General features: G+C 34.9%; 2 protein-coding genes across 3 annotated transcripts; both read right to left on the minus strand.

Annotated features, from left to right (window-relative positions):
* Nucleotides 1–1,400: 1,400 nt before the first annotated feature.
* On the minus strand, nt 1,401–6,329 carry LOC100258140 (rhomboid-like protein 19). Of its 2 annotated transcripts, XM_002275673.4 has the most exons (8): nt 6,153–6,329; nt 5,515–5,639; nt 3,872–3,932; nt 3,590–3,756; nt 2,652–2,766; nt 2,318–2,520; nt 2,084–2,221; nt 1,401–1,645 (listed from the first exon to the last, which is right to left on the minus strand). In XM_002275673.4, exons 1-8 carry the CDS (start codon nt 6,174–6,176, stop codon nt 1,543–1,545), a joined length of 936 nt encoding a protein of 311 aa, XP_002275709.1. In that variant the 5' UTR covers nt 6,177–6,329; the 3' UTR covers nt 1,401–1,542. The 2 variants fall into 2 exon arrangements, with proteins under 2 accessions (XP_002275709.1, XP_059597542.1); XM_059741559.1 differs by lacking the exons at nt 5,515–5,639; nt 6,153–6,329 and adding an exon at nt 4,112–4,242 and having other exon boundaries at nt 3,872–4,018.
* A 1,264-nt stretch (nt 6,330–7,593) lies between these two features.
* LOC100254781 (uncharacterized) lies at nt 7,594–20,814 on the minus strand. The gene is made up of 16 exons (XM_002274520.4): nt 20,341–20,814; nt 16,145–16,320; nt 14,480–14,645; nt 14,237–14,289; nt 13,726–13,869; nt 13,481–13,585; nt 13,273–13,398; nt 12,343–12,543; nt 11,621–11,727; nt 11,323–11,485; nt 11,037–11,102; nt 10,743–10,836; nt 10,212–10,324; nt 9,859–9,929; nt 8,969–9,122; nt 7,594–8,413 (listed from the first exon to the last, which is right to left on the minus strand). The coding sequence occupies exons 1-16, from the start codon at nt 20,633–20,635 to the stop codon at nt 7,973–7,975; spliced, it is 2,475 nt and encodes an 824-aa protein (XP_002274556.1). The 5' UTR covers nt 20,636–20,814; the 3' UTR covers nt 7,594–7,972.
* Nucleotides 20,815–22,865: the final 2,051 nt, after the last annotated feature.

Here is a 22,865-nt window from a genome sequence, read left to right on the forward strand (position 1 = left end):
AATCAAATTATTGATAAATCCCTTGCCAACACAAATTTTAGAAGAATACAGACTGATAATGAAATTCAAACAGAAACGCAAATAATTAAAGATTAATCAGTAATAATAATTTAATAAAATTAAGAAAAAGAAAAAAACTGAACCGATTAAATTAAGAAAAAGAGAAAAACTGAACCGATTAAATTAAGAAAAAAGAGAAAAGTATGAAAGATCATGTGAATATAGTACATTGATTAACATATAATGATATGAGGAAGGCAGATTATAGCGGAAACCATACCTTGGCCGTGGCCGTCGAGGACACGTTGACTCCGGCCGGCCTGACGATCTACGGGGAGTAGAGAGCGATCGCAATTTCGCAAAGAGGATTGCAAATGCCTCATGTGGAGAAAGAACAAAGAATTACCCCAATTTATATAGGGATTCGTGAAAATAAAATTACATAAAATTGTGCACCTCAAGGCCGCTTTTACTATTCTACCCATACCATTGGGCCAGATCAGGTCGATGCTAGTATGCCAAATGAAGGGTATTTTGGGTATTTTGGCTTGTGCACTTTTGCCTCGAGACTGCCTGGTGTACCATGAGGAGGTGGCTAAGCTTTACACGGCATAGGCGAAAATAGAACGCTATCGTTTTAGCGAACGCTGCTCCTCGGCTGGGAACGAGATGCCCAAAATTTTTTGATTCATCATAACAGCCAATTCATTGTTCGTTGAATTGAATAAAGACATCAATGGAGGAATCATTATAATGCAGCAACTTCTAGGGAAATCAAGGAAAAGAGAAAAAAAAAGGTTTCAAACATTACTTCTTTTCCTTTTTCACTCTTCTCTGAGGAACCAAACCCTGTTGTTTTGTCAGTTTGGTTAATGAATTCACATAGGGCACAACAAAAACAGCAGTTGAAATAAATCATGCAGTTTTGCCTTTGGAATAGGAAAGAGTAAGCCATAAGCCAATGCACCCCTCAACAATTCCATTTCGAAGAACCACGTCTTTTTTAGCTTACTTGAGGATGTGCCCATCTTGGTATTCGATTATGATGGTACTTGGCCGCGGCAAAGTTGCTACGCCTCCTTTTCATGGAATATAGCCTGGAAGTTTCACAACGAGGCAAATACCTACAGCCTGCCAGCCTGTTTGGGCACCTGGAAATTCATTTCAGTTTGGGATTGAGATTTTCACTCATGAGTACCTGACTAGATAAGAATGGAAATGTGTCATTAAGTATGTTTTAAATCCCTTTAGGCTTTCTAGGGATATGTTCATCACATACATGTAAGACAAATGGTCCCTTAACATTCGAGGAGAACAAGGTGCTGTTCTGACTGTTGACACATTTGTGGGGCACTTCCGGATGAGTTTCTATATTTTTTAATGGAAAAAAAGGCAATATGTTGTACCAAGAGGATCATAATAGCAGGCTAATTGCATGACAAAACCATATTCCGTAACCCAAAAAAGAAGCATCTCCAGCTATTACACAACCTCTCTGAGTAGCTAAGGCATACACTTTTGAAAGTAAAGTTTCCAAAGATTCTAAACATCCTCTACAGCATCTCTTCCTGATTCTTTTGCGCTCTCTCCAGCAGTCAACCTCTCAACTGCTAACCTTTCTTCCAGTGCTCGAGCACCTCTTTCTCTGCAATTCGACAAAATGTACCATATATTATACACAGTTAATAACCTCATCACTACCACATGAAATATTGGCTTTTCATTTTTCCTCCTACTAAAACTAAGACCCATTGCATTCTTTTGCATGAAAGTTTAGATAAAAATTGTCTTACATGAATAGAAGCATTAGCACCACCATGTGAGAATGGTTAAAAAGCAGCTTTCATTTTCCCTTTTTCTTTTTCTTTTTTTTTTTTCATACTACTTCAAGAATTTTATGTGGAAGAAAAAAGGTAGATGATCAAGCTTGTCTTCTACAGATTAAACAAAATGTGTTCTAAGTTCTAACATGAAAATTTTGATGATATTTGCATCCTATATTAGAAAAAAAAAATAAAATTGCATTGCTTTTTACATGCAATATGACTTGTAAATATAGAAGTGGAAAACTACGAACTAATACCTTCTTCTAGATGCTTCAATGGGATCAGAGCCAGGCAATGGGGCACCTCCCAAGGTGTGACCCCTATCCTCATCAGAAATTTCAAATCTTCCACAACATAATCGTCCAAATACTGATCCAATGGGATCAATCACTGGTCTGCATGTCAACCATCAAGAAACAGCGTCAGAAGAAGAGAAAGCAACAGCAGCATCACTTTTCAAAATTATTATTTCACAAGAAACACTAGATTACCTTAGAAATTCAGGGAAAAATGTAGAGAATGCAAACTCATCACTTGGGTCACCCTTAAGTCTTGTTTCTGGTTTTCTCTGTAGGTATCTGAGGTAAATCCAGCCCATGTATGTCCCAAATATTAAGGCTGGAAGGTATGCTGCTGACTCTGTTGTAAAGAAACTTATTGCAATGGATAGCAATAGCATAAGAGACGGCAACCACTACATGGCATCAGAAATGGTGGAAGAGGGGGCATCAGAAATATATCCATACTTCACTGAAATTTATAACAGATGTTATTATCTGAAAGCATGATATACAATCAAGCAGATTATTTCTAATAGCTTCTTACCCTTGCTCTTATTTTCAAGAGGGAAAATAAGGAAAGCTCTTGATCAGGGATGATTTGCTTTATGCCAACTAGGAAACCTGAAAGGACTCCGTGGAAGCCAGAAAGAGGCATATAACTACCAAAAAGGAATGAATAAAGGTTAGGCATCCCAGTTGATGCTCATCTATTGCAGGGTCAAAAACTATTGAACAAGATACAAGAAGTAGACACAACATAAACATCCAAATAGGAAAATATGCAGATTGATGGGAGGGTCTGGCATCATGACAGTTCAATCTAAACTATAGGAAAATGCTAGCATTCATGACAAAATATTTCTAGATGCATAACTTGAATTACTTGATTATCTTGCCACATGGTGCGCATGACCTGAAAATGGTCCATTAGGCCTAACCAGCTTTCAGACAATTGCAAAGTGTATGTTCCCTCATTTGTGCACTTGAATCATCAAACACAATGGCTAAAATCTAAATGCATAAATGAAGGGGGCCCACACATTGAAATGGAATGAAACACAGCAAAATCCTAGTCAAGTGAGCTACATTTCAATCCAGTGCTGCCATGGAGAGGTGATTACAGGATGGTTTCTGCCAACTAATTCAAATCATGTATCTTGAATTTTTTTTCCTTTATCTAGATGCATAGAATTTCCCTTAAATGTTTTTCTTTTATTTCTACTTTTCTTTTATTTTAACAGACAATGTTTTTCTTTTATGCATCATTGGTTGCCAATAACTATGTAAAAGAAAAGAAAAGATACAAGACTCTCACTCTTCTCTTTTTTCCTCCTCAACCACCAAATGGGACTCTAAACTATAGGAAAGTTGTTGGGGGAAAATTAATCACAAAAGTAGGAAACAATTGTAGCAAAATAGTATAAGCATTAAAAAAAATAAAGCAATTGTTTCCAGGATACATAAGCTACCAGGAATACTTACAGGTAATTTTCCTGCCTTGTTATATAGTACAAGGCGATAGCTGTGATGAAAACGCACACAGAAGTTAGAAAGTTAACTACAAAGATGAACTTCAAGAATTCTCTAGTGCCCCATATGGGTTCAAGCAGCTTTCCCAAAAAAAGAAGACCAACTGTGCTGACCACCGTCTGGAAAACAAGTTTGACCATCAGAACAACTTTATGAAGTAGAAGCAAAAGCATTTCAGGAAAAATAACAAGGGTAAAAATAGAGTTGCAAAGTTTACAGTAGAAGTTGTTGTACCCCATATATGGTTTGTTCAATGTAACCGGATGTTATTAGATTCCAAGCGAAAGGTATTGTCCTACAAACAAATTTAAGGGACATTTTAGGTCATTATATAAACCTTGCATATCCAAAGCATCGTGCATGACACTCAATTTGCCTTTCCTGAAAGAGATAGAAATAGATCAAATATTATTGCATCCAAAAACCAATCCAGGTCTTTGACCATATATGGCAAATCATCTGGTAATGTCTCACTTTGCAGTTAGAGAGCTGTTTCTTCATTACATAATCAAGATACACACACAGTTGGGGTGAAGAAAGAAAGGAAAATGCCCAAGCCTGCCATGCAAGACAAGTAGTAAACAGCTGCATCACACATGAAAATGGAATGCTACCCATCACTTATGAGTTTCAGTTGACAAGTAAGCTTTTTTATTAAAAGAAAAAGAAATAAAAAATAACAAAATAGGGAGTAAAAAAAAACCTTGATCCTATATGTCAATTGATCTAAGGATTCACAAATCAATCTATTATTCACTAGTGATATTTTCAAGAGAACTCTAGAGAATCTATCATAAATCAAAGGTGATCATTTTCATTATACTATGAGAAGGAGACAAGGTACTTGCATCAGGAGAGGAACCAAACAGGCAAAATCACTGATCAGCCCCAAGAAATATGAGAGAATCTTCCCAGCCACGTGAAGACACGTGTGTTGTTGAAAAATTATCCTATTACCAATAAATATTGACAAATCTGCTTCATGTATGTTGTTGAAACATAACGATGTTAACAACAAACTGTGATAGGCCAGTTATAATGGCCTTGCAAGTTGTGTGATCAAGTCCAAAATCATCAATAAACAAACCAAACATCTAAGAGGGGAGTCCAACTGTATTCTGTGATTTCTGAGGACAGCATAGTTCTATCAGTCAGGAGCCATGCTGAGGATCTCCCTGATTGCCTGTGTGCTAGATCAGTTCCTTTATTTGCACCGGATGTCTCATCTAGCCAATTTGAATCCAAAACCCCTTTTTTCTCTTTTTCCAGAAGGAGATTTATATTACAGCGCCAAGATATCATTTTCATGGTCACCAATTAAAGTACTAAAGGTTATTCCACAACCATACAGTAACTCTTTCCTCAGATCTCAGTTTCAGTCGAACGACGGACTCTTTTCCCTTCACATCTTCTTCTTAAAGGACTTATCTTATTCATAAAGTAATATCTTCCCAGATTTTCTTTGTGGATTTGAGGCCTAGGGCATGTATATACAATTCCAAAATCCAATGGTACACAGAACAGTCAAACTGTCCAATCCTTGCATTTAAATAGGAATAGATAATTTAACATAACAAAGGAAACAAGTTTCACTGAGATATAGAGCAACCCAACACAGCCAATATAGTCTGCATTAATTGTCAATATAAGATAATTACAAAACTGTTCTACACTTGAAGCTTGTGAAAGCAAATCCATTGACACATTGGGTAGGGACTGCATAGTTATTCACATTAAGACACATTCAAGCTTTTCTTTCTATATAATGCCAACACAATCAGCGCAAGAAATTTAAATTGCACAAGCTATATCTGATGAAAAGAGCTATAATTAATTGAGAGAGTACGATTTATAATGTGATTTGAAGATAAAAATACCTAGCAGGAATAAGGGCTAGATAAGCAACGGCTGAAGGGAAAAATTGCACCACAACATGGCCACCAACAATTACCACAGCAAGGCCCTTGCACAGCCGCGTAAATCCGGAAAAATTGCCTGTGCCCTACCAATTACAAGCTTCAAATCAAGCTAAATCCAAATCATTCGAGTTACATATCTACAGAAAGAGATCGGAAAAAGAGATCTAAACTAATTTATCCAAATCAAGCTAAATTTCAACCAATATGATCTGAGATATCTTAACCACACCCCTAAGCATCCATCAATCCTTTCGAGCACTCTCTCGCTGATAGATCAAATAAAATTTGTTCTCTTTGCCAAGACAGATTCATCGATCTGCTTTGCCCTCTCTTCGTTGCAAATTTCACTTAAAATGTATAAAAAATTGTTCGCGAATTAAACAGATAAAAATAAAACCAAAAACAGAAGAACAACTAGACATTGTTTCGGAATCGAAAAGCCTGAGCTAAATTAATCCAAAAATCAGTACAATTAGAATTCAGAATTGCTGATTTCCATTTCTTTTTCCCATGCTTTCATGGAAAACAAACGGAGAAGTGAGAATTAGATATGTGTGCGTGTGAGAGAGAGAGAGGAAGAGAGAGAGAAGACTCACTCCTGAAAGCGCCGAAGAACTCATGACGGAAAATTTGAAATGGTGGCGGTGGATTTGGCTTGGAAAGATCTGATTCCAAGGCTGGATTCTGATTTTCACCGAGTCTTGCCAATGAACGAGTGATTCGGTACCTCGCGAGCCACCGCGTTATATTGTAGACCATGTAGGATTTGACGCCAGCCGCCTAGGGAAAATATTTTTATCTATTTATCATTATTACCGTTTTTGGTGGCACCGTCGAATGCTTGGGCAAGCGAGTGAAAACTGATTGAAGGAAAATCAAACTTCTTTTTCAATTTCGTCATTTTCAGTACCGGATTTTGCTATGGTGAGGAAAATTGACTTCATTTTCGTTTTATGTCATTTTCAGCACACCAAATGGAGGGTAGAGGTTTAATCAATTTTTACCTTCAAATGTCATGTCATTTGCTTGCATGATTCCATTCTCATTTTGTCTTGTATTTGGGAATTTTCAAATGCCATATAAATAATCACTAACTATAAAAATAAGAGTTTGTTTTATAGAGATTTTAAAAAGTTTTTTTTTTTTTTAATATTTAAAAAAAAATCAAATATTATAAAATTTATAAACACTTTTTTTAAATCACAATCAAACGAATTTTAAGATTTCATATAAATAATGAAATCAAAATATAAAAAAATGAGACAAAGATATTAAATAACAGGACTAGACTAAACACACAGTAAGATAAGCTAAACATACATGTGACATGATTGATCGCGTTTTTGTTTTAATCTATTAACATTATAATTGAAAAGGGTGGAAAGAGTGGAACAATTAGAGTTTGCCTTAGGAAGAAGGGGTTTTTTTTTTTTTAATCTAAAAGGGTGACAATTTAAAGTGGGTGTGTAAATGTCATTTACATTTTAATTTTTTTTTAAAAAAATATTTAAAAATAAACTTAACTTAAAAACCAATCTATAGACATGACAAAAAACAACAAAGGGTCCAAGTGTCTGTTTTATTGATAAAGGATCCTATACGGAAAGGTCACTTATCCATTCTTTGATTTCATTGATGGGTTTGAGTGGGGTCTTTACCTATTTTGTTTTATTTAGAGGGTGTAGTGGGGTTGTCTTGGGGCTGTTGGTTTGGCCTGATAGTTTGCTTCTTACCCTTTTCCTTTTCCTTTCTGGCAGTAGGGATGATCTGTGTATGCCAATCGAGCAGTAGGATTGATTCCTCTGACGTCTTCTGCATTCCCTATTTGCTTATGAAGAGAGGAGAAAGACAGGTTCTCCTTCTATAGTTTCTCTTCTTTTAAGCCTTGTTGAGGAAAATGCAAGCAACGCTAATTTGGTCGAGGGCGTTTGGACTTGGTTTCTTTCCCAGTGAATTGTGGGATGGGCTGTTATACAAATAAACCATTCTTACCTGCAAAGCAATGCCAAAACGTGCTAAATACTTGGTTAATTCGGATGATCAACACAAAGGAATCCAGTCATAAACAACTGGACAAATATATTACTAACATGACGTATTGGAGTATAACAACAGCTATTTCTATAACCGTGACTTTGTACAGATCTCAATATTTATGTCTTTTTTATGGTTATCCCTCACAATTCGCAATATCACAGTTAACATGGCCTAAAGTTTGCAGCCTTGAAAGAATGTACACAAGCAAAGGATTAACAGTGACTTTGGATCCGGGCCATCATGGAAGTACAAAGGTGGATATTACCAGCCATGAGACCTAATAATCCAACTGAACTCTGGATTGTCATTTCTCATGTCAGTCTTCTCTGCCAAGGTTAGCTCTAAAACAAGGGATTCTTGGGAGGGTGTCGATAAAACATCAAGCACTAATTGCAACTCGCTTGGAAGGAAGTGATACTGGGCCCAAGTAGATTTCAGACAGTGAGACTAAAATCCGATGGCATGCCAAAGCAGAAGCTGTCATGAACATGATAAAAGAAGCCCAGCAGAACCTCAGGGTCAACACAGGGTCTCTCCTTACTGAGTTGAGTATCTTGAAGAAAATCACTTTGAGCCGTCGATCTCTGAGGACAGACTGATAATCATAAGTAAGTGCGGATGATCTGGAGAGTGAACTTAGATCTCTGTTGTTGGGTCCACTTCTCAATCTCCATTGGGAACTATGTTGTGTTATGGCAATGCCTTGTCCAATAACTTCAAGCATCCGTTGGTATAGTACATCAGCAATAGCTTTGCAAAGTTGTTGGCGGAAGAAAATTGCCTCCTTGGAAATCATCATTCGGATCAACGAAGCCCCATCCTGTTCATTTGAATGCATAATCAGTTTCATGTTCCAAAATTTGCAAAATATCACACAGGTTCTTTCTTTTATTAATGCTCATTCACTTGCCATTTATAATCCCTTTGGTTATCATGGAGTTGCATACCGTTTGCAAACTAGGCCAAAATCATCATAGCCAGGGAACTAAGCCCCAAAATGAAGTTATTTCTATAAAAGGAAAACACTCCACAGCTGATAGACTGGTCAATTTTCCTCAGGACCTAATCCATGGTGACACATGTAACAAGAACACAGGCCACCTCAAAGTCCAATCAATCATTTATATGCAAATGAAATGGAATACAAACTACTGCCTACTCACTAATTAGAATACCCTCTTAAATCAGCACTTTGTTTTTTAATTGATCTCTCACAGCTTCACTGAACATTAATAAGACCAACCATCTTGTCATGGGCAGACTTGAGCATGATATATCATCATACAGTGCAGTAGAACTTCTAATACCCAAAAGGGACTACGGCCAATAACAGCAATAAATTTGAGGAAAGAAGGTCCATCTCAGAGGCACTTACTGCAGTCATTAAGAGTCTTCTCAGCACAACACCATCCTTGGATGGTAAAAGCCTCAAGACCAAGTTTGCAACATCAACTGTACCATTGACCCCACCCGGTGAATAATTGAGTGGAGCTTCACCATTGGGTGCTACCAGCTGTTGCAAGCCTTTCCTGAAGATAAATATCAGAAGTAATAAATATGAATACAGACAAATGCAAAATTTACAAGCCATCAGAAAGAATAACTGAGGCTACTAAAAGGACGAGCCAAACCATGCATCAATGAAAAGAGAATTGATGCTAGCTCAACAAGCAATTGTATTTAGCAGATTAAATACTTCTGGTTTCTGGAGCTTATGCATAAGACAATATTTATATTTAGCCAAACTATGGTCCTCATAATTTACAAAAAAATCTTTAAGTGTTCTTGTGCATGTCCTATGTAAGTGGGGCTACCATCCCTCCAAGAATACTTATCTTCTACCATCTCCTTTAGCACAACAATTCTCATTGAAACCCTATATCACAGAAAAATCTGCAAAAGATTGCCTAGAAAAATGAAAAGAGCTTCTATGAGATCAAATAAAGGTAAACACAAGGTTTCCATAGGAAATGAGTTTTCTAGGGGTCTCTTTATTCGTCTAAAGACTTGGTAACTGGCACATCGTGAAAAATGAGAAGCCAGGTATGTTAAGAGTTGGCTGAGAAACATTATGTACGTCACATAAAAATAGTCAATTAAAGTGCATATTAATTCAGAACATGTATCACTTATTATTTTTATCTTTTTTTTAAAAAAAAAAAACCACCTTCAGCCTTCAGGGCATAATAACTAATAAGTATGGATATCCAAATCAGTTAAAAAATAAAAAATTGCAAGTATTTTGCAAAACACAATTTAGCATACCTAGTTGCACCCACTCTTAAGAAGAGAGAAAGCTTCTGCCACTGGAATTCTTTCCTTCTGTTTAGAACCACCTGTATGGGTGCAAATGAAGTGAATAAACAACAAAGAACTGCTAATAAATAAATTCAAGAATGTTCCTGAAATATTTTTAGAAATTAAGAGTATTAAAGTATGGCACTGTAGCAGTATTAGCTGACAAACAAGCACAAAGAAGATCAAGAATGTTACTTCTCTTTTCCCCACGTGTAATTATCAGTAAGTCATGTTGACGGAGATCAAAAGCAAATACATCATAACATGATACAACCCAGTAAAAATCACCAAAAGATCCTACAATTCTTAAACATTGATACCGAATGTAAAATTCTCCTTGTGGCAGGTGAGTTATCAGTGAGAAGCTTCTGAACAACATAAGGATATGCAGCTTCAAATGTCTTAAAATTTTTGTCTGCAGCTATTGCCAATCCTGAGAATAAATGACAAAACATTGAATGTAAATTGAAGTACATAGAAAATCATTAGGTCAATTGAACATGAAAGAAAAATGAGTGTATACACATATATACACAAACATACACATATATGAGATGGCAAGGTTGGAGTGCATAAACCAAAAGAAACATGTGGGCTAGCCTACAGACGCTGATTAGACAACCCATTGGCCAAAGATTATGTGATTGCTCAGTAGTCTTTGGCAATCCCACATTTTTCATTGCTGATGATTTTATCTATCATCCAATGGTTTGGGTAAGCTAGACAAATCCATCAGGCAATTCAGAGAAAAGAAAAAATTTATCATTCTCAATTACAGCTTTGCAATTTCAGATTTTCAAAATTAAAAATAAATAGAACTGTGACGATTTGAAGACTGTAGCATATTATACCTTCCAAGGAAGCAAGAGAACGCAGGACTAGAGTATAATATGGTGGCATCCGAAAATGATATTTAAGGGCTATGGACCAGATTTTACCCAGTACCTTCAGAAAAAATTATTATAATAATCAGCAACACACCAAGCTGAAAGCAGTCAGATGCATCAGACTAGAAAAGACAATAGCTAAAGGAAGTTCACACAAATAACTATGGAGTGTCCATATACAATATTGGTTCAAGCCTCACGTCACATGACAAGAAATACGAATAAAAACTAGTAGCCTCATCTAGATAAGATTCTTACCTTACTGAACTTGACATCAGGAATTCCATCTTTGAATTCTACCTCTCCCAAGGCATCCTCCAGATCCTGAAATTTTAACTCAACTTTTAGCTTCAAACAATGTGAGTTCTAACAATTGCAGTCCGTGAGGAGACAATAGTCTCTACCCTATAAATCTAACAGAACATATAATAGTATACCATAAGTAGCGCATAAATTCATACCCTTCTGCTAAAAATCCAATGCTCAGTAACAGAAAAATACTAATGTAACATATATATCAAAAACTAGAGAGCCGATAGAGTACCATGGTAACACGCTGAATATTAGTTCCAGCTCTTATAATGTCCATTTCGGTCAGCGCATGAACAAGGGACGGCCAATCCCCATTTACAATATGCACTATGGATGCAAGCATGGCAAATTGATGCTTCTTTTCCATCCGACAAAGCAAACCGAAATCCAAAAACCTAGAACAAAATCACTAGCAAAGGTGAGAGTGTCATAAACAGATTTTCCAATATATTTTGACAACAAACAATAACCACATTTAGCATAGAGAAACATAGTTTTGTACAATAAAGAAAAAGAATCAAATGATTTACCCAATTTGCCCTGAAGGCATGTAACGCAAATTTCCAGGATGCGGATCAGCATGCAATAAGCCTGTATCAAGGAGTTGAACTAGGGATGCCTCCACTCCTTTGTTCACCTAGAATAATTAAGCACAAGCATATGCAAGTATGTCAGGCACGTCTAATATTTGGCTAGATCACAGATTCACAATTTCACAGCACTGAATCACAGTAGTCTTCAGGAAAAAATAACGTAAAAGCAAATTTTATAGAACCATTAAACAATATAGCCTCCCTGTATGCTTTAGGTTGCCTTTTAGGTGCCTTTTTCTCTTAATATATTTTTTCTGTGTTTATCTATCAAATATATATATATATATATATATATATATATATATATATATATATATATATATATATAGCCTCATCCTAAATTTTTGGGTTGACTCTTGAACTCCTGTTTCACTGTCCCATTCTACCTAGGCCCATCTTCTGTTAGACATCATTCATTAGGTCTTTTCTCACTACAAAACTGCCATCTCTTTTTGACCATCTCTCTCCCTTTGTAGACCCTTCAGCTTGCTATATTTTTTGCCAATCCAAGGATCTCAAATTCATTAACTTGTCAAATCTAAATTGCAGTTTAAGCAACCTGAGCCCTTCTTAGTAGGATTCACATCAGGACTAACAAGAAAATTTTAGCAAAGTGAAAACACAGTACAAGAGTAATTCTGTCATTCATTATTGCTCACCAAATCAAGAAGCTGTCGTTTGGCATCAGTTTGCTGCCTCTCTGAATATCCAGAGACATGAGCAATTGAGTTTCCAGCAGATGCAGAAATTAAATCACTTGGATTCTCACCCACCATCCACTCCATAGTTAGCACTCTCTTTCGACTTAGATGTCGAAGAACTTTTGGAACACGAATAAATGAAAAGGAGGAATGAGTTTCCTGTACAGAAACAAACAGTTAAGGAGGAGCAGGAACATTTAATCTTGGAAATTGACTATGCAGTAAGAATAAACAGGTATCAGCCTGTCTCTTTGCATATGAAGAGAGCCCCAGATTCCACTTCATTAACTGAAAACCATTATCACCTCCGCTACTCACTTTTGTAGAAAATTTTACATCAACTAAAACAATCAATTTATATTAGCTGATATTGAGCTACACCTTGAAGATGACCCATAAACTACAGTAGGTTAGGAGCAAGTGTCACATAGTAAATAAAAATAGATAATATTTACATCTTAATTCTTAAAATTACTTCAAGATGTTTATGCTATTTACAAAAATAATTTAAGGTGAAACTGTCACAAAATATTGAATGGTAATGAGAAGGCCAATCCATGATCTCTTCATCAGTAGCCAATGTTCATGGAAAAGATAATATTCTAAGCTTTCATGATCTTCCATGTGTTGTTTGCAATCAGAATAACCAAAGTTTAAAAGAAAATGAAGCTCAAAAGTTAAATCTGGCATGACTCAATTCAATGATTTTAGTTTCTAACTCCATAAACTTCTGCAATTTAATCCAACCTCCAGAGTGACGGAAATGTTATCTGAAGTGGAAATTTGAGCCCTCAGGAAAAGTTTCTAGTAGCTCTTCATGAGGCCTTTTCAGTTATCCACTTGACATTAAAAAGGCAATGGAACTCAAATGGAAAACATAACAAGTACCAGGAACTCAGAGGCATTTGCAGCCTCTAAAGTGTAATCCAACTCTCCAGACAAGCCCTTCCCAAGTTCATCGGCATAAAGACGAGGATCACTTTTTCTCTTTGCAATCTTTTGCACTAGCCCCAGCTGAAACAGTTAATTGCCAAGTTAAAAGAAAGCAAACAACTAATTATGGAAAGACAAAGAATAGGTTGAGGCCAGTACAAACCCCAATGCGAAGAATATATATATCCCGCACTACCACATGATGCAAATTGGGACGTTGAACTTTCACAGCAACATTAGAACCATCGAGAGTAATCCCCCAGTAGACCTAAAATGTGAGGCATACAAAACACCAGGAACAACCTCCAAATCAGTAAAAGCATGTAATAAATATATATATAGATGCATAGATAGATAGCAACAAATCCTACTTTTTAGTCATAACTTAATTGTAAAGAAAAGATCCACCTGACCAAATGACGCTGCAGCCACAGGTTCCTCAGAGATGTAGCGAAAGAATGCTTCTACAGGAGAACCTAATTCTTCTTCAATGATCTTCATAGCCACATCTCTGGGAAAAGGAGGGATTTGATCATGCAGCCCAGACAACGCCTGCAATCATAACTCAAAATAAAATAAAATATACAAACTTATCATAGCATTTCATTATGTGATAATCTTTAGAGAGTGCAACAGTTAGATTCTCCATAATTCAAGTCCAGGGGGATATAAAATACATTTTGTATCTAAGGAGTGCATTAACATAATTGTATTTTTAGAGTCCATGCCATTTAAACAAAAATACACACATGCATAACTACAAGAAAAAGTACTTGAGCATGTTAAAGTTCCATTCATGCCCAGTTGAAAATCATCTTGTAGTTGCAGAGTTGTACCTGCTTAGAAGGAAGAAATTTTAACATAGCAGACAGTAAATGCATTAATGCAAAATAGAATAGAAAAATATCCACCATCTAACCTTGGAAATTTCTGGACCAATGATATCTGGTCTTGTGGAAATGGACTGACCAACTGCATCAGCAAGCAAAGGCATGTAACTAGCATATTTGTAATCTTGTGACTGCAGAAAAGGGTAAACGGCCCAGACAGATAATTCAAAGAATAATATTGGATGCAAGAAAAATAAAAAGATGCAACTACAAAAGCAAAAGCCAAAAATTGAATGTTTGAATGCAAATTTCAACTACATCATATTGCTAACCTTTGATAAAAGTGGGACCAAGGTTAAGCATAGTTTCTTTTAGCACCATTCCAAAATTGTATGGAGAAATGTTGCCATTGATATCCCTATCCATATTTGATCCGTAGAACATTGTAATCCCAGAGGTTCGAATTCTGATCGCAGCAAAAGCAAAGGAGGAAAACACCTTCCAACACATAACATTATTAAATTAATAAGAATGTACTTCTACAAAAGAAGCCTAGACAACAACTTCATATTAATAATATGGCATCAAAAGACCATAAGAACAGGGAAAGTCCATGGCAAAACATGCACAAAGCAGGCAGCTCTGTCCCCATCAAATAGACTGTCTCTCATTCTAAAATCAGTTCATCATACAATTTAACATACTCCATTGTCATTTATCTCAAATTGGCTCAACAACCCAAGAGAATGTTTTAAACAGAAAAACAGTCTTCCATTTAGTTAAAAGAAAGCATAAGATTCCTCCCAAGTGTGGCTATCAAGAGTTGATGCTATCAACCAGAAGAATGCCTTGTGTATCCTATGTGCACATACATGCCATGACATTACAATTACAAACACTCAGTTATTTATGCGAGCATAAAGCTAAGGAAGACAACTTTCTTGAAAGGGTAACTAATGTGGCATTTAGTTAGGTTATCCACACTCCAAATCAAAGTCAAAGAACATAAAATACTGCCATTTGAGCTAAGGTATAACGTTCCAAACATTACCAGGTTTTGGAATTAAAATTATCTGGAAAAGAAAATTTCCATACAATCTTTATTACCAGGTAGTGATACGTTTTGTCAAAAAGCTTCCTACAAGGTTCATATGATCTCTTTTTCCTGAGTGCTCATCTTGTATGAGTTTCTAGCTTAATGTTTCTATTCAGCAGAGATGATTATTGGCAAGAGATTATTAACCCATCCTTTGGGATCACAACAAATTGTAAGTTGCTCCTGCAAGGTTGCTAGTTATGCTAGATACGTTGTATACGGCAGTGCTGTAGGAGTAACCTGTACCTTCCAGATGGAATTGTGATAAGGTAAGAAGTCATTTTAGTTGGAATTATTACAAGAATAATGGCTACAAGGTTATGAAAGGCATTCTGGCACTTAAGATTTCCTAGGTTTAGCTCAAGACCCAACTACTCATCGTCAGTTTTAGAGCAAATATATTCAAATAACATTTATTCCAAGAAAAAATAAATTTATGGCATAAAGAAATTCTTTTCTCAAACCTCACTAAAGAAACATGGTAACCTTTTCCTGAGCTACAGCATAAATTATCCATCAAAAACAAATGGAGCTTTAAAGGAACTTTTTTACCAGAAAATTTTGGAAAAAATCCTAGGGACTATTACCCAAGAAAAAATAAATTTATGGCATAAAGAAATTCTTTTCCCAAACCTCACTAGAGAAACATGGTAACCTTTTCCTGAGCTACAGCGTAAATTATCCATCAAAAACAAATGGAGCTTTAAAGAAATTTTTTTCCCAGAAAATTTTGGAAAAATTCGACTATTACCTAAAGTAAGGGATTGTATATTTGACAGAAGCTGGATCCTCACTCAAAACAAGGAGAAATGAGATTGGATCTTTGGAACTCATAGATTTTACTAGGGACAAGCAAACAAATACACCATTATGTTCATGCCCGTTATTGAATTTTTACTACCTCAAGAAGCCGAAGGGCCACTATGTGAGGCCTGCGATTGAAGTAGTCAGCAACTTCTAGTGGATCATAGACTTCAGGAAGTGGCTTAGACCATAGCTTAGACAGATGATAGAAATAACTAGCATATGTCTCCAAGGCTTTGAGATCAGCCATGAACAAGTCAACACCAGACAGTCCTGTCAGAAATGAAATATTGCAATATCAGTACAAGAAAAGGAAGATGACAGAAACAAGTCAAGATGATTTGGTCTGCATTCCCCAACCTTAGAAAAAGATACATGTGTGAGCTTGTGTGGCACCATAAGTTTATTTGGGCATGGTCCTAAATAGTAAATTGGTATTATATATTCCATCACAGGACTGAAATGCCTAAAAAGGCAATTTAACTTGGCCCGGACATAATTTTCACTCAAATCCTGTCCTAGGTTCATTATCTCTAGTCATAACACTCTCAGTATTTTTAATCACATCCAAATCAAATGTCATTACTTCAAATCTTACACTTTATTGAAGTTGTGGTATACATAAAACATCCATTCACTGTCTGCAAGAGCACATACAGATCTCTCTCTCTCTCCCCCCCGCCCCCCACCAACACATCCAGGGAACCAATTTCCCACTCGTTGCAAGAAATGGAACCTTCATTTACTATTTTCAAGAGCACACACAAAGAGCTAACTTTGTAAGTGTAAACTTCTCTATCTCCCTCCCTCCCTCCTTGGAGCCCCTCCCTCCCCATCCATCCAGGGAGCCAATTTCCCTCGATCCCTCCCTCCCTCCCAATCCCTCTCCATCCATCCAGGGATCCAATTTCCCTCCCTCCCTGCTCCCCTCCCCATCCATCCAAGGAGCCAATTTCCCTCTAGTTGTGAGAAATGAAACCTTCATTCACTATTCACAAAAGCGCACACAAAGAACTAACTTTCTAATTGTAAAACCTCTCTCTCTCTCTCTCTCTCTAAGTGTAAACCTTCACACACACTCTCTCTCACACACACATGCACCCACTTACACAACTTTGTTCGTGTCTGATTCCCTTAGGCTACCAGAAAATATTTACTGTCAACTTAGGTTTGTTTCCATCCTTTAAAGCCTCCACATTGTTGAAGATGTACATAAGTGTAAAACCTTTTGTAGGGGGCAAACTAATTTTGGATGTGATGCTTATTGCAAATGAGGCCATAGATTCAGGGTTGAAGATCCCTAACAGCATTCTGATTTACAAGCCAGACATCAAGAAGGCATACGACCATATTAATTAGGGGTTTCCTCTTAACAGTTCTTGACAAAAGAGGTTTTGGCCAGAAGTAGCTTGGCTTAATCAATTAGTGGATCTTTACTACAACGTTTGGAATTTTTAGAGCTCAAAGGATTTTAAGGTAGGAGATCAATGTAAAATTTTTGTAGAGGATAAATTTTGAATGTGATGCTTATTACAAATAAAGCCATAGATTCAAGGTTGAAGAGCCTTAATAGCATTTTGATTTACAAACTAGACATTGAGAAGGTGTATAACCATGTTAATTAGCATGACATGATGTAACACATTGAGACTCATTTATAAATTTATTTATCTATGTTTCTTAGTTTCCCTTTTTTTGTCTCATATGCATTAATTGATTATTTGAGCATATATGACTACATTACTTGCATTGTACATAACTTGGGCGCATTGGTTATTTAAGCGGTTAAAAGCATGCAAAATAGGAAAAATAGTTTGGATGACATCTACCAAGAGGATGTTCAAGCACTACCCTGAAGGGTACATAAGTGCCTCAAGCATTTTCTCTAGAAAATTGAAAAAAAAAAATTGTTAAAAATTTTCTAATTTTCCAAAATATTTTTTTCCTAATTAGATACAACTAAAGACTTAGGGTTTACATATAAGAAGGTTTTAAAAAGAAGTATTTGTGCCAAAGGGATATAATAATCTGCCTATTTGGAAAAATAAACTCATTTTATTGAAAATTGTAAGTATAACTTCAATTTGACATTTTTACCCCCACATTTTTCTTCTTCAAAGAAGTGCTTAGATGTGAGATAGGGATAAAAAATTTGATAAAGGATATTTTTTTTCAAAAAAGGTTATTTTTCATGTTTTTAAAAGATAAAGGTCATTCTTCCAAATACATGATTATGTTATCTCTTTTAATCAATAGCCCTTTTAAAAACTCTTTTTGAGTGTGTGAAATAGAAAACCCTTAAAATCAAAAGACACCATTGTTCTGCCCTACTTTTGAAAACCCTCAAAACTATAGATCATGTTTGAAGAATCTTGAAAGCCCTTTCAAAAAGGAAAAGCAAAGATCATGGATTCTAGTTGTCGAGCATCGATATAGTTTTGAGGTAATCAACTAAAGAACACAAGGGTGTGTAGTGTCACAAATGTGAAGAATTTGTGTAGATAGCATTCGATATAAAACTTGTAGGTAGAAGCATCTGGACCAATAAAATGTGTACGATTATTTCCGATTTAGTAGATTTTTTCTATGATCAATGAACTCATGGTTTCTACATCTACAAAGATTGTGACAATCTCTATAGGTGATTTTCCACGTATATATGATGTTCATGTGTGATTGGATATTTCTTGGATTATTAGGACAAGTATCAATTCTCACTAGGTTAATCTAAAAGGCATAATTGATTTGCCACGTATATATGATGTTAATGTGTCATTGGATATTTCTTGGATTATTAGGACAATTATCAATTCTCACTAGGTTAATCTAAAAGGCATAATTGAAACTCATTAATCAATTTCAGATAAACCTAAAAGTTATTTATTTAAAACATTCCATTTGAACATCAAATTTTCACCATTCACAAGAGCATACACAGAGAAGCACAAGGCAACACCCACATAAAGATGCATAAAGGTAGCTCCCTCTCTCTCACTCCCAATTTCCCACTTCCATTGGCATATGCTAATTTCCTACTTCTATTAGTATATGACTCACTTAGGGAACCACCAAAAATTTATTTCCTACCAAAGTTTGTTTCAATACTTTAAACGTTACACTCTGTTTAGGATGTGGTTTATATATGTATGAATGCACACACACTCTTGAAACACACAAAGGTATCTTTTTTGCACTAACTTTCCAAATCCATGAAGCCAATTTCCCAGTTCTGCTGGCATCTCATTCCCTTAGGCAACCACCAAAATTTGCCTCAATTGCTCAATCATTTTAAAAAAATAACACAAGAGTCATATCTATGTGTGCATAAGATACAATTGAAGAAAGGACTACTAATGAACAATGATAAGCTATAAAGTATTGTCACTATATCTTTCTTTGCTGTAGGAACGTCACATGGATTCCCCTCCCCTAAATAAATAATGTGATTCTATTTGGTCCTTGGAAATAAGGGGGAAAGGAAAATAAAAGAAAGCACCTATAAATGATTTCTCCAAATTAAAATCCAATAAATGAGAAATGGAACTAAAAGTCTGATAGAGTTCGTCCATAATTGGCCACTCATAGTTAAAACTATATAGCAATTTCAACTATGCAAGTTACAGGTCTATTGAAGTGGTGATGCCCATTCCACCTTTAAAATTGTTCCGAGGGGTAAGACATAATGTCTCTGAGTGCTTTTCAGATAAATTCAATCTTTACTTACTACTTCAAATTTTAGGATTTGTCGAGTAGGTTACTTTCTATTTGGACGCTTAAGTTATAGGGAAAAAAAAAATTGTGTTTATGCATTCAGCTCATCTCATTCCAAGTTTTACTTTCTTGCATTGCAAATAAAGCCGAAGTCCAATATTTCTTGCTTTTCCACACTTTCCCTCCAACCAAAGGAATACCAACCAACACCATGATAATTTTCACAAATTCTCACGCGAGCTTCTCTGATATTGCATAATCGCCCTCAAAAGCAACAAATGGAGCATAAACTATGTAAGTGATTGAATCCCCCCTTCTGCAGCTAGAAAATAAAAGACCACATACAAGAAAACAAAACCTCCATTTAATTAACCCGAAATTCCTACAATTCGCTCAGTTGAAATTAGCATTTCCCTTTCCGGAAAGCAAACAACATCAGACACAAAGATTTTCAAGAATCATTTCTTTCTGTTTCCCTAGTTTTCTCGACCATTAAACCCGCCAAGAACCCTCAAGCAATCCATCTCCAAAACAAGCAAATAACACATACAAAAAGAGAGATGAAGAGAATCCAGCACAGACCTGGATAAGAAGGTTGGGGCCAAGAAGGAGGAGGCAAGGAAGCGGCAAGAGGATCTTCGGTCATTCGAAGCCAGAGAAGACGGTCTAGGGATTTGGAAAGCTGAGGAATGCGAAGAGCTCCGTTGGCCCACTGAACGCCTCTGCCAATTCGCTTCTTGAGGAACTCCATGTCCTTGCCGACCACCTCGCCGAAGCTGGCCACAACACGCGGCGGTTTTGGCTTACTTGAGGAGCCTCGAGCGGAGTAGAGTACGGACAAGGGCATCGACGAAGACGATGCTGATAGCGTCGCCATTGAAGGATAGCGAAGAAAGAAGCCCCCGGAACGCAATGGCGTCTATGGTGTGTGGCTCTTCTTTGGGCACTTCACTCTTTTGATGCGTTGTCAAGGTCGGTCACTCTCCTTGTGGCTTAGAGATGGAGACGGCCTTACAAGAGTGGCGGTTGGGCATTAATATAGCAATATAATGCTTCCTTTTGATGATTGGGAATGGAAAATGGTCTGTTTTATTATTATAAGCCAAAACCACCTTCCGTGGTTTTTTTTAAAAATAAAATATAAAAAGCAGGAATAAAATTATGTTGGGAGTGCTCTTATGATCATATTTAGATTTGCAACATATTTCTTTATAACCTTCTTATCTTATGTCGAACACTTTGATGTTTGACATTTTGCAACACATTTCTTTATAACATTATCTTATATCAAAGACTTTTTTAATGTTTACTTTTTGGCACAAGGTTGGATAGGTGTTTATAATTAAGTGGTTGATGGTTTTTCCCCCTTTGGTACATTAAAGTCCGTTTTACAATAATTTTAGGAAGTCTTTCAAACTTTTTAACATTTTAAAATTTATATCATTTGCATGTTAGAAATACTAAAAACGTTTTCTAAAATCACTATTAAATGCACTCATAGTTTAGTTTCCATATTATGAGTATTAAAATATAAGTCATATTTAGTAACTATTTTTAAAACAATTTTTGATAAAAGTTTTCAAGTTTTTTCAAATTGTTCTTTAATGTTTTATAAAACAAAAGTTTGTTTGAAAACTTGAAAATATTTTAACCTATTTTTAATATTTTAAAAATAATTTTTATATCCAATGTTTTATTTTTAATCATTTTACATGCTTATATATCCAATGCTTTATTTTTGTTCTTAAAAACAAATAACAAAAAACAGGTTTTGGTTACCAAACGTGTTTTTTTTGTTTTAAGAGAACAAAAAATTATTTTTGAAAACAGTTGTCATAAAGGACCATACTTTTTTTATACTTATGAAAACAAGTTATATTTCATATATTGTCACTTGGATATTTCAAGTTTTATTATTTTGTACTTTAATTTAAACTCATTGTACATTAGAGTTTATTTGGCAATGAAGTGTCTTTTTTTTTCAAGCATTTTATAGAAAATTATAAATCTAGTGTTTCTTCGAAAAGTAATATAAGTTATTTTTCAAAATTTTAAAAGTATTTTCTAAATTTGGTCAAATATTTAATTTTTCTTCAAAAATACTTTCTAAATTAGAAGTAATTTTTAGAAACATTGCAAAAAATAATAATAATAATCTTAATCTTATTTATTTGTATGTTAGTTTTATTCATTAAATTTATTTTTTATACATTTGTATCTTTATTCAATAACTCAAATATCATCCTTTACCTCTCATAGTCAAAATTCGAAGTTTGATAATTTTCCTTGATTTTTATCTTCACTATTACAAGAAAGGGACAATAATAATAGTTAATATGGCTTTTAATCTTTCAAAGCTCCTCTAAACAAAACTTTAATGATAGTTAAAATTAATATTTAAACATCATGTTTAGTTCTCGGAAAATTTGAGGGAAAATGTAAGGGAAAGAAAATAGAGAAGAAAAGTAGAAGAAAATAATAAGTGAAAGAAAATAAAAAAAATAAGTGTTAAATTCAATAAATTATTTTTATTTACTATTTCAAACTTATTTTATTTATTTCAATTCATCAATATAAAGATTAAATAATTAAAAAATACATAAGTTTCTAACTAATTTTAATTATATTTAATTTTCTTTGAATTTTTTTATAGGACAATTAAACATAAGAAAATCGAATTTTAAAAGAATATGTATTTTCAAAAAGATAAAAGATTTTATACAAATTTTTTTTAAAAAAAAATAGGCAATTTTATGCATTATATATATAGAATTACTTTTAAGAAGGGATATGCATTTATATAATGCACTGGTGTGTCAACTTGTGACGTCTGTTATGAGTGATCCAATGGATGATGGAGATTGCTTTGAAACTTTGGTAGAAATATTATGAAAAGAAAAGTAGAAAAAAAAATTAAAAATAGGTTTAAAGTTAATAAATTATTTTTATATGTTTTTTCAAACTCATTCTATTTATTTATTTTTATTATATAAAAATTAAATAATTTTAAAATACATCATTTTTAACAAATTTTAATTATATTTAATTTTCCTTCATTATTTTTTACAATGAAAATGAACATGAGAAAACTATTTTTTTAATATTTT

Source organism: Vitis vinifera, chromosome 13 (assembly GCF_030704535.1).
Source record: "Vitis vinifera cultivar Pinot Noir 40024 chromosome 13, ASM3070453v1".
NCBI classification, from domain to species: Eukaryota; Viridiplantae; Streptophyta; class Magnoliopsida; order Vitales; family Vitaceae; genus Vitis; species Vitis vinifera.

Bases quoted from the DNA above. Each gene is read 5' to 3' on its own strand.
- LOC100258140 (XM_002275673.4), bottom strand. From the start codon at position 6,176: ATGAGTTCTTCGGCGCTTTCAGGA. The intron at 2,767-3,589 runs GTAAGTATTCCT...CCTTTTTGGTAG, and splicing joins ACAAGGCAGGAAAATTACCT to TTATATGCCTCTTTCTGGCT. The intron at 2,521-2,651 runs GTAAGAAGCTAT...GATGCCATGTAG, and splicing joins TCTTGAAAATAAGAGCAAGG to TGGTTGCCGTCTCTTATGCT.
- LOC100254781 (XM_002274520.4), bottom strand. From the start codon at position 20,635: ATGGCGACGCTATCAGCATCGTCTTCGTCGATGCCCTTGTCCGTACTC. The intron at 14,646-16,144 runs GTAGTAAAAATT...ATGTGTTGGAAG, and splicing joins TGGCCCTTCGGCTTCTTGAG to GTGTTTTCCTCCTTTGCTTT. The intron at 11,728-12,342 runs GTGAGCAATAAT...TAATTATTCTAG, and splicing joins AACGACAGCTTCTTGATTTG to GTGAACAAAGGAGTGGAGGC.